The following is a 15,141-nucleotide window of genomic DNA, read 5'->3' on the forward strand; positions in this document are numbered from 1 at the left end:
AAAGATTTCCTACACATAAATCCACATCTGCTCATTTTCCCACCATTTTTCTAAAACCCAATGAAAAGCCTGGCATCAGCTGGTGTGGTGGCACATGCCTATAATCTCAATACCCTCGGAGGCCAAGGCAGCAGGACTCCAAGTTTCAGCTGAGCCAGGCAACATAGTGAGTTTGTCTGAAAAAGCTGGTTGAGGATGTAGCTCAGTACAAAGTGGACCAGGACTTTAAACCTACCCTGAGCTTTAAACAACTTGTCAATTCCTGTTCTTTACTATCAGATTTGGAGTATTGTGGATACTGGTGAAACAACTGTACTATGATACTATGTTACCCTGTTCAAAGGGTCTAGGTTTGTTCTTAGACACTACAAACCAAAGTAAAAGATAAAGCCTTAAATTATAAGAGGTAAGAGTTAGGGAGATAGGGAGATTGGAGGGGGACCACCAAAGAGCCCAGAGCTTCTTGCTGAGATGATGAACACAAATGCACAACTCTGGGTATATACTAAAAGCAATGAATGATACACTTTAAATGGGTAAACTGCACGGTATGTATGCAAACTGTATCTCAATAAGGCTATCACCACACAAAAATGTTTAGAGGTTATCCCAACCAGTATCAAGTGGGATGTGGTGCACGCCTGTAGCCCCAGCATTTGGGAGGCTGAGGCAGTAAGACTGCCACAAGTCTGAGGCCAGCCTGGACTACAAAGACTCTATCTTAAAAAAAAAAAAAAAAAAAAAAAAAAAAAAAAAAGGCTGGGCACAGTTGCACCTATAACCAGAGCATTCGGAAAGCTGAGGGTGGAGGATGGCTGAGATAGAGGCTAGCACGAATTAAGCAAGACTGTCTCAAAAACAACAACAACAAAAAAAAAAACAAAAAATCCCCCAAACAAACCAACCCCCCCAAAGTCAAAACAAAAACCCCCAAAGCCCTTAAAAAAATCATATCCAGAAGGCCAGCAACTCAAATAACATAACTTGGGCAGTTAAAATCTCAGTTCATGGGTCAATGTCAGTGTTAGAATCCTCCATTAGCCTGACAGTGGTAACAAATCTATGACATGTGTTATATGTTTCTGTTAAGACAAAAGATATTAATGTAGAGTTGTATTTTCTAAGCTATAACCTTAGAATTCAGGCTTAACTGCAGCACAGGCACCTTGTGATAAGGTAGGTTTAGGTGGTGCCTTGGGCACTCAGCCTCTAAAAGGTTCACCATCAATGATCTGTGAGATACAGGGCAGGAATCATGCCTCAGTCATTTTTGTATCTGCTGTGCTTGGCATCTGGTAGCACTGAAACATTTCTTTTTTTTTCTTTTTTTTTTTTTTGTACCAAGGATCGAACTTGGGTCTTTGTGCTTGCAAGGCAGGCAGCAGCACCACTGAGCTAAATCCCTGGCCCCCTGAAACGTTTGTTAAATAAATGGGGGAAAAATTCCTGCGACTGAACAAGAAGACGTTTTTCACAGAGAAAGACAAAACGCCAGGAACCAAATATGAAAATATAAGCTCCAAAGGGATGAAAAAACAAAAAAAACCCCAAAACCTACCAACTGCAAGATATAAATCAACGAGTATGCTATTCCCAGATGGGAAAAGAAATTAAATCTCAAAATAACTGCTGGGCTTGACGGCTGACCACACAGAAGGCTGCCGCTGTGCCAGGTAATGAAAACAGTTGCCTGGTCCTGTGGTGGTGGTGGCCGCAGGCACCCCTGTGCTCTTCTCCTTTCTAAAGGCCACTACATTTCCTACCAGAGCAGATATCTTCAATGATACTCTAAGTGGCCCCTGAGAGTACCAACAACCCAGCCTTCTCTGAATCTGAACTACCAGTAACCCCAAGAAGCTGACAGACAGGCTGTTCATTCTCCTTCACTCTTATCTTTCAGGACCCCAGTCAAATGGAAAGGGATAAAGCAAAACGAAACAAAAACCCAACCAACCAACCCAAAACAAATACAATGTACACCCGTGAGTCTCATAATGAAAGGGAAAGACCCAGGGACATAGTGTATCACTTATTTTTCCTAAAAGAGAACTGTTCAGTACTTACAAAGGTGCTCCTTCCGTGACCAAAATCAGATAGCTTACTTCTAGAAAACTCCCCAGAACTGTTCCAAAGCTGCAATCTCCAAAAACTTTGCTTTACTTCTGAGCAAATTATTATTAGGGAAAAAGTATCACTTCCTACATCTATGTCCCATACCCCTGCCTTTCCAGTCTTTGCTCCTATCCATGACCCATCACAATGCTAACCCAATGCATCAGAAATCCTTTCATTATTCAGGAGAATGAGAAATAATCACAGATTATCTCTCCAGACTTAAGGTATACAGCTTAGAGCATCTGACATGGTGGAAAATAAGCAAAGAAAAGACTAAACCTATACTCATCTATGAAAAATGCTTAACAGAGATCCAGGGAGACAATAAACACTGAGTCAGTGGCAGCTCTATTATTCAAGCATAGAATAGTGGAATAAACCACCTTTCCAAACTTCCTATTCATGGGGACAAAAGCAAAAACTAGTTGGTAATACTGCAAATTAGAGCACTAACAGCATGGAGTAAAGCCCTCCCATATGTGCAATTCTGGAATTCTATCACAACATACTCAATAAAAAGATTCCAGAATCTTGCCCTTAACAGAGCCACAGTTGTGTTGTCGTAAACCGATCATGATATCAGAACCAAACCTGTTCATTCGTTTACAATAGGGGCTTCTTGGTCCTGCAGAAGATAATCGATATCTTGGTCTTGTAGGAGAAGCTGGGCCTCTATAAAGTATGTTGGGCTTTCTCTGGTGGCGAGGTTCTAGGAAAAGAAATGTGTAACAGAAATATGTATGAAGGTGTTTTTCTCTTCATCTAGGTATTTACAAAGGTGATACCTCCTGTAAAAGAACAAATTACACTTGTAGACCAAGGTTTTACTGTATCATAAATATCTACCGTAACTTGTTCAGTGAATGTTCCCCAAAATGAGCACATAAACTTTAACATAATTAACAAGCAATGTCTTACAACATGAGCAGTATGCAACACAAAATGTCACATGATCAAAACTGAGCCAATGGTTTTCTCTTTTGTTGTGGGAATGTGGGTGATCATCTCCCAACAGCAAGAGGTCATGAAGGAGAACTCATCTGCAGAGGAGGAGAAAAGGCGGTGGAATCCCTCACTTCAAATGAGATTAGGGCGATGTGTAAAATGTGGGAAACAGTGCAAAACTTTGTAGAATATCATGGTGGCACATGTCTATAATCCTAGCACCTGGGAGGCTGAGGCAGGAGGATTACTACAAGTTTGAGGCTAGTCTAGGCTACACTGCAAGATCAAGGACAGCCTGAAATGCCCAATGAGACTGTGTCACAAAAACAAACAACAACAACAACAACAAACCCCACAAAAAACTGAAACAAAAGCAAAGCACCACCTGAATAAAGCTGTAGCAGTGGGAGCCAAAAATCTATTTAACAACAATGCCATGTCCTATTTCTGTGAAATCCTCAAAAGAAGGAAAAAGCACAATATCACTGGATCAGCTCCTTGCTAACGTTGTAAGAAAAGAAAGACTCCACTGAGCCAACAAAGAGCAGTGATTCTGTTAGTGATAGCGAAAGGAAAAACACTCCTTTCTCTCGTTTCCCTCATACCAGCCAGGAAGGTTTTCAAAGTTAAGGGCAGGCTAATAGGTTTCTTGTTCTTTATATTTTGTATTTTCTTTATTGTTCTGTTTTGTCTTACAGTATTGACATTTTTATATATTTCTGGGTGTGGAACAACTCAGTGAGTTCCCATTATTTCTTATAGGGAAACTCACTTTGATAGTTAGGTGCTTTAGATTATAAGCATGTTCCTGGAACGAATCATGCTCGCAAACCAAGGTTTTACTATACTGCATAGTACTTTACTGTTGTTGCCTTATTTTTACCTACAAGGTTGCTCCTGAAGCTCATGTAGCAGAAACCAAACGACCAAAAAGCACAGCGGCCAGAAATGACCACAGTAAATGCACCAACCCACAGCAGACGATTGCCAGCCACAAGTGTAAATGTGCATGTGTCGAAGTTCACATTAGCAGAATCAAAAGCAGCCCTGCATATCTAAACTAACAGCATAAATCAAGAAAATGATGCAGTCTAAAGTCACATGAAATTTTGAAACAGCTCAATTATTTGCTTTGCGCTCATGGCTAGCATTCAACTTTTCTTTGGAACAATGATATCTTATAAACTTAGAATAGGTTAAGACAGTAATCATGAGTATTTAGTAAAATTAAAACACCCCCCAAAAATATTAATATTAAAAATACCCTCCAAAAAACAACAAACCCCCTTCAATCCACACCACCAACAACAAAGGCTGTCCAGTAGAATTAAAGGTAATATAAATACATCCTTTCTTGCAAAAAGTATATACTACACCACTTACTTTCCAATGGAGCCTGATAGTAAACAGTTGCTTTTCTCTGTCTAAGATAGTATCGTTTTTGATTATCTTCTTCTCCATCATCATCATCATCATCATCATCATCATCATCATCATCATCATCATCATCTTCTTCTTCTTCTTCTTCTTCTTCATCTTCACCATCATCTTCGTCTTCAACATCATCTTCATCTTCACCATCATCTTCGTCTTCACCATCATCTTCATCTTCCTGGTGTTCACCCTCTTCAGATGACTCTACAATTAAGAAACACTTCCAGAAGGACTGTCACCAAACAATCCTCCCCCAAACAAGAAATTCACAATTATTTGGGGTTAATTATTATTGCAACTAGGGAAAACAGATTCAAATAATCCTGAAAAATATATTCCCTGTGAATAATTTTAATCAGGAGAGTAAAACTCTTTTAGTGTTTGCTTTTTAAACTTAAAGTTTGACATCCCATCCAGTCTGGCTGTCATTGAGTTACACGAAGAATAACTCAATAATCTGTTTAGTGTAACAGTGAAAGATCCTCATCCAACATTTAAAAAAATTGATTTCACTAAAGAAATTATACTACCAAGTCCTAAATGGAATAGTAAAACTTCAATCATTTTATCTAAGCTATTTAGATATACGATGTAGCATCTATAGACGTAATACCAGCAAACCAAATTTTTGCTTTACAGTTACTGATTTTACTTTCGGAAACAAAAGAAACTATTCTTTGAAGCTCTGCCTTGCCTTCACTTTTCAAAAATTATGACCAATAAATACTATGATCTTCACAAACTACCATAAATACCAGTTTCTGAATAAAAACGTCATTTCCTACTAAATAAAAAGTGCTAAAATTCAAATCCAGAAAACACAAAAGACAAACCTATGCTGCCTTCTTGGTTATCAGTTGTTTCTTCATCAGCTCTTTGAATTCCTTCCTGTTTCCCCCTTGTGTACATATTAAGACTGCCCTACAAATGTTCAAATAAAAGCCATTAATGTTTAGTATATGTGCATCAAGTAATTCAGTAAGACCCTCCAATCTTTCTTACAATGGATGTGTTTATAGCCATATACTCTTGAAACTCCAGCAGTCATTAGTGACTGATCAAATGCTGGACAAAGTGATGAATAATTTAACAAAACAGACTATACACTATAGAAAATGATTAAAAAGTCACCCGCTTAAGGAAAGAAGAGACTTACTTCTTCTGTTTCATTATACACTCTCAAGTCTTCAAGTTTTCTCAGTCGCTGTCTACGCATCTTCTTCATGTCATCCATTTTTTGAAGTACAGCTTCAGCAGTGCTTTAAAAACATCGAGAAAATATTTCAATAAGCATTGAATAACTTGTGCAAAGATCATTTTAAACATAAACACATATACAGAATCATCAAAAAGGCCTCAAACAACACTTTTTATGCTTTATTTACATAAACTCAGTTTAATAAATATATTCAGGAGGGTCAAAACTCGTAGTCCTCGAAAATAAAGGTTTTGCCATTTAAATTATCTTAAATTAGGAATTTTGCACTTACTTTGTTATGAGTTTGTCAAATAGCACAGACTGATTCACAGCACTGTAACGACTTCTAATTCTACAACTGCGACGAACTTCAACATCACCGTTTTCTTCATGCAAGTGTTCCACAGTTTGAACAATGTTTCTGGTCCTCAATGACCGTGTAATCACTTTATCTTCATAGATGTGTACAAACAAATAAAGATGGAAATAATAATACAAATACACAACTTGAAAATGAACAATACTTTCATATAACTATAGTTACCTTTTTTCTAAATTATAGTATCTTAAACTCACCTTTCTTAAAAATAGAAAATAAACTTCAAGCTACAACATACACCTACTATATGATCTAGTCGTTCCACTCCTAACCAAAGATACATAATACAGACTTGTACATATTCATAGAAGTTCATATGGTCCCAAACTGGAAATAACTCATGTCCATTAAAAGGTGAGATACTGCGCTATATCCATTTAATGGAATACTATCCAGCAACAAAAAGAACATGAAAAAGACTCAAAGCTATTATTCTGAAATAAACAAACAAACAAAAACAGACAAAAGAGGACATGCTGTATGATTCCATTTATATAAAATGAGATCATAAAAATCAATCTATAGTGAGAGAAAGCAGACTGGTGAGTGTTGGGGAATCTAGAACTAAGGGGGTTCAGTGGGTTGAAGGAACTCGGGAAGATGGGTATCTTCACATCTATTGTGGCAATGGTTTCATGTACACACTTCTATTACTGTAAATACTTCAACAGACTTGCAAGTACATTATTAAATGTATATATTTTAAAAATCTCAAATGCCATTAACATTACCTTCTTTGTACTCTTCTCTCTTTTTATCTGCCTGTTGTCTGGCCAATTGCCTATATGAACAAAGAATATTGATTAAATAATTCAAAATAATTCAGGTAATTTCAAATTCAATACTGTATAATACTACAGAGACAAAAAATTAAATCAACCTAGACCTTAAATACTGAGATATTTAAAAGCCCTCGCAGCCAGAAAAATAGCTTGAAAATTACTGTGGGAGTTAAGAGTATGTGCTTATGTAAATAATAGTTAAAAAAAATGTAAGATTCCTGCTTCTTTTTCTGTACCAGGGATCCAACTCAGGCCCCTATGCTTGTGAGGCAGGTGGCTAAACCACTGAGCCAAATCCCTGGCCCCAAGATTCCTGTTTTGAAATTCAGTGGTACAAAAGCCAGTGTGGTAGCACACACCTGTAATCCCAGCACTCAGGAGGCTAAGGCAGGAGGATCCGAGAGTTTGAGACCAGCCTGGGCTACATAGTGCATTTAAGGCCAGCCTATACTACAAGATGAGACCTTGTCTCAAAAAAAGAAAAGGAAAAAGTGGTATTATGTATTACCTCTTAGCTGAACAGAATTAATCAAAGTATAGTTCTTGAAAGACGTGAAATCCTTTATCTAATTATTTAAGTATAGTTGAATTAAGTGTTGCACAAAACCAATACAATTTTATACCTCACTGGGATATAGTCCCATATCCTTGAGGAGTTTATAACTGTAACCAGAACCGATGTGCATTAATGATATGCTGCCTTCTAAGAATATCTGCTGGCAACAACCTTTACTCATATCCATTATCATCATTCACATATAGAAATATCCCATATGTGAGTCAGATATTCCACCTACAAACTGGCAGATGGAATCTACTGAAATGGAATGAGCACTTTCCAAGCCATTAAAAAAGTGCCCTTCATTCATGTTTTCAAAAATCCACTGATAAAAGAACTTGTCTCATTAGCTTACTTGGTAATTTAATTTCCCATTATCAAGCTGCTATCTGTTAATCAACCTATATATCATGCTATTTCCAAGTGGACTGGTTTATACACCTGGAATTTCAAATATCAGACTTTAAAATAAAACCAAACCATCTTAGCTAGATGACTTAATTTATATATTCTCACAACAATGTGAGTCATCTCATTGTTAATGGTTTACCTCACTTGGAACCCAGTGAAGAGCCAAAAACAAAATAAAAACTTTTGATTTGTCCATCAAAATTCATTCAGAAGCTCACAGATTTTTCCTAAAGGGGCTCCTACCTTTATTACCACGGAAGAGATAAGATGCTATAAATACAATGGTTAAGTCAGTAATTTTTCCTTTTTTCTTTCATTCTCTCTCTCTTTTCCCCTGCAGGGGAACGGAAGTACTTTTATATTTGTAAAAGTCAGTAATCTTTAATTTTGCTAGATACTAAGCATGTTAGGCTTGTGAGCCACCCAGTCTGTCACATCTACTTGACACTGTAGCGTGAAAGCAGCCACAGAGCTGGGTATGGTGGTACATTTCTATAATCCCAGAACTCTGTGGAGGCTGAGGCAGGAGGATTGCCATGAGTTAGAGACCAGCCTGGGCTACAGAGTAAGTTCAGGGCCAGCCTAAGCTACACAGTGAGACCCTGTCTCAAAAACCACACACAAAAAAGGTAGTCATTGATAAAATGAATGGGCACGGCTGTATTCCAATGAAGTCATTTACAAAAACAAGTGAGCAGACTTTGCCAACCCTTGCCAGTCTGATGAAAGCCATGGGTCTATATTCCCTAGAAAACTGTACACATACATAAGTTTAAACATGACTTAGAAGTTTCAGACCATCTACAATCACTGGACCCTAGGATCAAAGAAATCTGTAGATCCCACCTTCATAGTATGGTTACCCAAAACTTTATGCATTTTTTTAACATTAGTTCTCTATTCTTTGAGGCCCAAAACAAATGAAAAACAGACGGGGGGGGGAGTTAAAAAAAAAAAGATAACTGCAGTATAGCATACTTGGAGTAGCAGTAAGAAACAAAAAGTACATAAACTAAAATTCAAAACCACTGTGGTCCATTTAAGTCTCATACAAACAGATTCTAATGTAAAATAATAAACAGTATTTGTAATAATATAGGGAAATGATTTTTACACAGGAATTCTTCTCACAGAAGACATACAAATGACCAATAAGCAAATAAAAAGATATCCAACATTATCGGAATTAGGAAAAGGACATTCAGAACCAGTGAGATGCTTCACGCCCCCTAATGGCTAAGAACATGGAGAGTTTAAAATCTCATTCACTGCTGGGGGGTGTACAAGATGGTGCAGTTGCCTCGGAAAAACAGCCTGGCAGCACATCGGATGCCCATGCTGCCATAGACCACACAACTCCACTCCCAGGTGTATTCCCAAAGGGATGAAAAGCTGACACCCACACAAAAACTTGTACCCCAGATGTTAATACCATTACTCACAATAGCAGAAAAACAGAAAGCGACATCCAGAGAGAGAATAAAATCATGGCCTATTCATACAATGGAATCTTTCAGCAAGTGAAAAAACTAAGTATGACAGACAGCACACAGACAAACTTTGAAAACATTATACCATGTGAAAAAAGCCAGATACAAGGCCAGATATTATATGATTGTTTATAAAATGTCTATAATAGAGTCTATTCAGATGAAAGGATGCCAAGGAGCAAAAGACAAGGGTAGGAAATGTGAAAGTTAAGGGGCACAAAGTTTCATTTTAGGTTTGCAAAGCTGTACCAAATTAGTAATTAACAACACTGTTAATGTACTGGAATGAATTTTATACTTTAAAATTAATTTTACAGTATAGGAATTATATTTTAGGATATTATTTAAAAATAAAACTGAATTAAATATATTTTAGAAGGATTTGATTAAAAATACCAAATCAGGGCAGGGGATTTAGCTCAGCAATTCGGTGGCCTGCCCTGCAAGTGCAAGGACCTGAATTCAATCCCTGGTACCAAAAAACCAAAAAACCAAAAAAAAAACAAAAAAACAAAAACAACAAAACAAAAAAAACCCCCAAAAAACAAATCAGCCAGGTGTGGGACACACACCTGTCATCCCAGCTTTTGCAAGGCTGAGGCAAGAGGACAAAGAAACTGAAAACCCCAAAACATACATACACAAAAATAAACCAAATCATTCATTCATCTTTTTTTTTGTTGGTACTGGGGATTGAACTTGGATCCTTGTGCTTGCAAGGCAGGCCACCAAACCGCTGAGATAAATCCCCAGCCCTAAATCATTCATCTTTAAACTCAGATCAAAAAAGTACTTTTTTTTTTGGTACCAGGGATTGAACTTAGGGCCTTGACCTCGTGGTTGCGAGGAAGGTGGCAGCACCACTGAGCTAGATCCCTGGCCCAAAAATCACTTATTTTTAATACATTACCCTAGTACCTTTCTGGCAGAGTTTAGAACAATGTTTCACAAATTTGTATGGGCAAGGGCCAGGTATTTACCTCAGTGGTTCTGCCGCCTTCCTCGAAAGCACAAGGACCCAAGTTAGATCCCCAGTACCAAAAAAATAAAAATAAACAAATAAATTTGTAGGGGCAGATTCTTCCAAAGGTATTAACTTTTGAGAACTTTGGAAATTACATTTTTATGACTATGCAAAGCCCAACTAAGTTTAAATTCATAATTTTACGTGCATAAGCCCAACCAAACCAATCATTAAAAATATCACCAGGGCCTGGGATTTAAGCTCAGTGGTTCTGCTGCATGCCTCGCAAGTGCAAGGACACGAGTTCAATCCCCAGTACCCAAAACAAAACAAAACCAAACAGACAACAAAAAAACAAAAATAGCACCAGCTTTGGCTGAAATGACACAGCCTTTGCCGTGGCATGGCAAAGTAGGGTTGAGTATCCAGGGACTCCAACCTCTGTTTATACAGATGTCACCACGTCACACCAGGCGGGCTTCTGGAAGTGAATGAACCCTTTACTGTCAATGTTAGGCCCTGAGATAACCATGGCAAGACTTGGTGCCAATTCGACTGTGAAAACAAATGTAGGGCTTGAAATTTTATGGAAATTCTCAGTAAGAGCAGTTTAGGTAGTTAAAAATGCTTATTGTTTCCTAGGACCATGAAAAAGAATCTTCAAATTCTCACAAAGAATGTACAGGCTATTCTCATAGCCTTGAGAAGAAATCAGAAGACTTCAAATTTCAAAAACACTGGGCCTCACACTGTATTTGTTTAATTATTTCAGGAAATGAAATGTGTTGCATAACTGACGGCATTATCACAATTTAACTATCAGGGTTTTCCCTTTTGGTATAAAACTAGGTTGTGTGTTTCAAAGGCTGACGCACTTGATTCTATGAAATACAGCAGCAAACACTCCCCAAATAATGGATGAAATAAGACGCAAATTTGAAAATACTTAAGACTGCTTAAATAAATGAAAAAATACAACAAAAGCTTAGGAACTTAAAAGATAACCTTACTTGGAAAATACTGAGTAGAAGGGTTCTAGTTTTCCAAGTCATTATGTAATTTATTTATGAAAAGACTGTAAAGTTTTTTCATCAAACCAATTTTACTCAAATGGTACATTCTCCTTTATATTAATCCACAAAATTGTTGAAAATAGGGAAGGCTCTGAGCTAAATTTAGATTTAAATCTGTTCTGTACCAAACTCCCAGTTCCATGAATTTAGCCAAATTACATAAGCCACTAAAATTGGTTGTTTGAGTGTCAAAATGGGATTTATGCCATCTGACTCAGGGCTCTGGAGAAACAAAATTTAACCACAACTACTACTGACTCACTTCAGTTTCATTTGTACTACCTGTAGGTTCTCAGTACCCATAAATTTAGTGCTTTATAAAAGTAAAAACTGTGTAAAATTTTTATTTGTAAACACATTATGCAAGTATTTATAACACCAAAACATTCATTTTCAAAATACGTAGGACAAAGTTTCTCACAGCACTGATTACAAACTGGCATTTTACAAGCACTGCACTGGATAACAGTTTTTCTGTCCTTGCTGCTGGGGTATAATGCTGTCTTTTGCTTTTGTCAACAGGTTGCCTGGGCTCTTCTACAACAACATTTCTGCTGTGAGTTTTTGTACTTTTATGAGCGCTTTTTTAGTAGCCATTCTGGAACACAAATTTTCCTCAATTAACTGCACTGCAGGGGCTTTCATAAAATCAAAACGTTTTATTTTACCTCATTGTGCAAACTGATACAATACATGGGGAGTTAACACCCACAATATATTTTTTTTTTTAAAAATTAAGTTTATTGGTACAATCTAGGAATACAATACAGTTACATTCATCATTGGGATGTTGTACCTTTACATAATAGGTCTTCTCATTTTCTCCCCTTGTCCCTGCCCTCCCTTTACTCCCTCCTTATTTAAAGTGGCATAAAAATTGCCATTGGCCAATGGTTGGTTCTCCTCGAAGTCAAATACAGCATAATGTACATTTTCCATTGAAAGTGTCAACAGGATTGCTACGGCGCATACTTGATATTAATATGACACTTTCACTTCTTTTCAGTACATACAAAACTAATGTGCGGGGAGCAGAAACTCCAAATACCGAATCACTGAACGATTTTTCTATTTGGTAAAAATTCAGGTGTAGCCCTCTGATTTTTTTCTTCTTTTCCTGATTCTTAAAAAGTACATGCATCAAGTTTTTCTTTGTGAGTTCCACAGAGCGACACCAACTGTGGCTGGGACTTTTCCTCTCAGTATCTGCAATACACTCAAGCCAAAAGCAGCTCTCTCAGGACTTGACAAGGCGTGTTTGGTTGGATAGGCTGTTTTTACCTCTGCACCAGCAAGTATTTCTGTACTTAGCAGAAAATGACCTTAGTGCCCACTGGAATCTGCACCTTTGTGCATCTTTAGCTGGCTTATTAGGTAAAAACCTTTTAAATCGACATCTTCCTTGAGATGGTACTGGCATCTTATCTATGGCTAGGTGAAATCCAGAAGAATAACACGAATGCTGACAAATTTATCAAGTAAGTTGGAGATAGGAGCTAACTTATCTTGACTCTCTCTTTTCTAGTTTCAACATGATCTAATCTGAGGCCACACACTAAAAATGAAAATCGAGCCTGATTCATAGAAGCATCTTCCTGTTCCATCTGTTGCTCACATTGGATGGCTATCTTCATGACCAGACTTAAAAACTATAGAAACTTGGTGCTTTGACACAAGTAATGTTGTATTCACTACTGATGGGTCCTTAGAACCTGATACGCTGTATTCCTTCTTCCATGTAGATTCTTCTCATACATGGTGATTAAATACTCCTTATGGTAGGAGACTACAGAAAGGCCGAGCAAACAATACAGACAAATTAAGAAAACAGCACTTCTGAAAATTCTCCAGGAGCTGGGTGTGGTGGCACACACCTGCAAATCAATCCCAGCACTCAGGAGGCAGGAGGATCGCCTGGAGTTCAAGACCAGCCTGAACTATACAGCAAAGCGCAGGTTTCTCAGGACCCATTTGTAGTAGTTGCAGGTTATGTATAGAAAAGCCTATTCCCAATAAAAAAATTCTAGAACTCAAAAATTAAAAAAAAAAAAATCATTCTGCCTTTGTAAGGACTGCTTTAGAAACACATGAATGTATAGAAATTTATAAATGATTCACAAATGAGGAAAACTTTGACAGCAAGCAATCAGACGTAATGGTCTCGAGTGAAACGGACTAAAGCAGAGCCACATGTCAGTCCCCTGCACACACTGCGTTGCACAAGAAAATAAAGATACCTGACTGGGTACAGACACAATTTTAATTCAATAGTATTCATGTGTGACAATTTCCTTTCAAATACATTACATTTTACAACACTGGAATCTTGATAACTGGCCAAAAATACACTTTAAGAATTAAATGCAAATTCCTGCTTTAAAACAATCTCAACGATTGGCTGACCATCTTGTGTTACCTTGTAAAGTGCCTGCCATTAGCATGTTTCTCCGTTATGTCCATTTTCTTATCAAAACTAGAATCTGAAGAAGTCTGTGCACTTTTTCTCAAAGACCTTAAAGAACGTGTCCGGTGATACGTTCCAACTTCCTTAAGTGAAGATCCATCCTTTAAGAAAAATTAAGACAGCTATCAAGTTTTTTAGTCAAAACCCTCTATTTATTATTATTATTATTATTTTGGTGGTAATGGGGATCAAACTCAGGACACTGCACTTTTGAGGCAGGCTGCAGAACCACTGAGCTAAATCCCCTGCCAAAACCCCCAATTTAAACTCCTCCTAAAAGATTCTTCTGGTTACTTAGTAAAAATTGCTCTTATTGCAGAATCATTTTGTATCTCTTCAAGATAGCTGACATCTAAAACAATCATTTCAAAATAAATATCAGTGATACAGAATAGCTTGTAAGATTTATTGATGATTCATAGTTCTATTTCATAATAAGTAGACTATCATAATAAGTAGACTAAAGAGTGAGGCTTTCCACCACTAATTTTTGTTTTGTTTTGTTTTTCGGTACTGGGGATAGAACTCAGGACCTTGGGCTTGTGAGGCAGGCATGCACTCAGCTAAATCCTCGGCTCACCACTGATTTTAAAAGTAAGTATTATAATACCTGTCACGCTCTCTGTCTTTCTTCCCAGGCTACCTTTTTAAATTTTCTTTGGGGTAGAACATTTGACTGGCTTGCAAGTAAAAAAAGGATATTTATGTCACAAGTATATATGTACCGACTCTCAACGATGAAGGTAATCATTATGCATGCCAAATGTACTAATAACATAACTGGTTTAGACAGGATGGTGCACATGCTTGTAATCCCAGCATGTGAGAGGCTGGGGCAGGAGGACTGCTGTAAGTTTGAGGCCAGCTTGAACTATAATAGTGAGACTTTGCCTCAAAAAAACTAGTTTAAAACAATTAACTGAGCCAGGAGTGATGCAGCACACTTGCAATCTCAACTGCTGGGAGGTGAGGCAGGATGACCACAAATTCAAGCCCAATCTGGCAATTTACTGCAACTTTGTCTAAAAGAAAGAAAGAGCTAGAGATGTACCAAAAATTGAATGTTCCCAACATCAAGAAATGAAGTGTCTGAAGTGACACCTATGCCAGTTAAGTGTGGTTGTTACTCTGTACATACACAGTCAAATGTCAAACTGTGTCCCACAAATACGTAGTTACTATTTATCAGTTAAAAATGAAGTGTTTAAAGGGCCAGGGATTTAGCTCAGTGGTTCTGCTGCCTGCCTCACAAGCACAAGGACCCAAGTTTGGTCCTCAGTACCAAAACCAAACAAAAAGACCAAAAAAAAAAAAAAAAAAAAAAAAA

The 15,141-nt window shown here is 37.5% G+C and overlaps 1 protein-coding gene across 1 annotated transcript in view; it reads right to left on the reverse strand.

Moving 5' to 3' along the window:
• Positions 1-15,141, reverse strand: part of Atad2 (ATPase family AAA domain containing 2) — a 64,003-nt gene that overhangs the window by 35,082 nt on the left and 13,780 nt on the right. The window contains exons 3-10 of the mRNA XM_033759228.1: positions 13,767-13,915; positions 6,803-6,852; positions 5,985-6,144; positions 5,651-5,753; positions 5,328-5,415; positions 4,639-4,698; positions 4,444-4,587; positions 2,707-2,824 (exon numbers count right to left, since the gene is read on the reverse strand). Coding sequence (XP_033615119.1) covers positions 2,707-2,824; positions 4,444-4,587; positions 4,639-4,698; positions 5,328-5,415; positions 5,651-5,753; positions 5,985-6,144; positions 6,803-6,852; positions 13,767-13,915 — 872 coding nt within the window. The remainder of the gene's footprint in view (positions 1-2,706; positions 2,825-4,443; positions 4,588-4,638; positions 4,699-5,327; positions 5,416-5,650; positions 5,754-5,984; positions 6,145-6,802; positions 6,853-13,766; positions 13,916-15,141) is intronic.

This window comes from Fukomys damarensis, unplaced genomic scaffold, assembly GCF_012274545.1.
Source record: "Fukomys damarensis isolate Sample0158 unplaced genomic scaffold, DMR_v1.0_HiC HiC_scaffold_5, whole genome shotgun sequence".
NCBI lineage: Eukaryota > Metazoa > Chordata > Mammalia > Rodentia > Bathyergidae > Fukomys > Fukomys damarensis.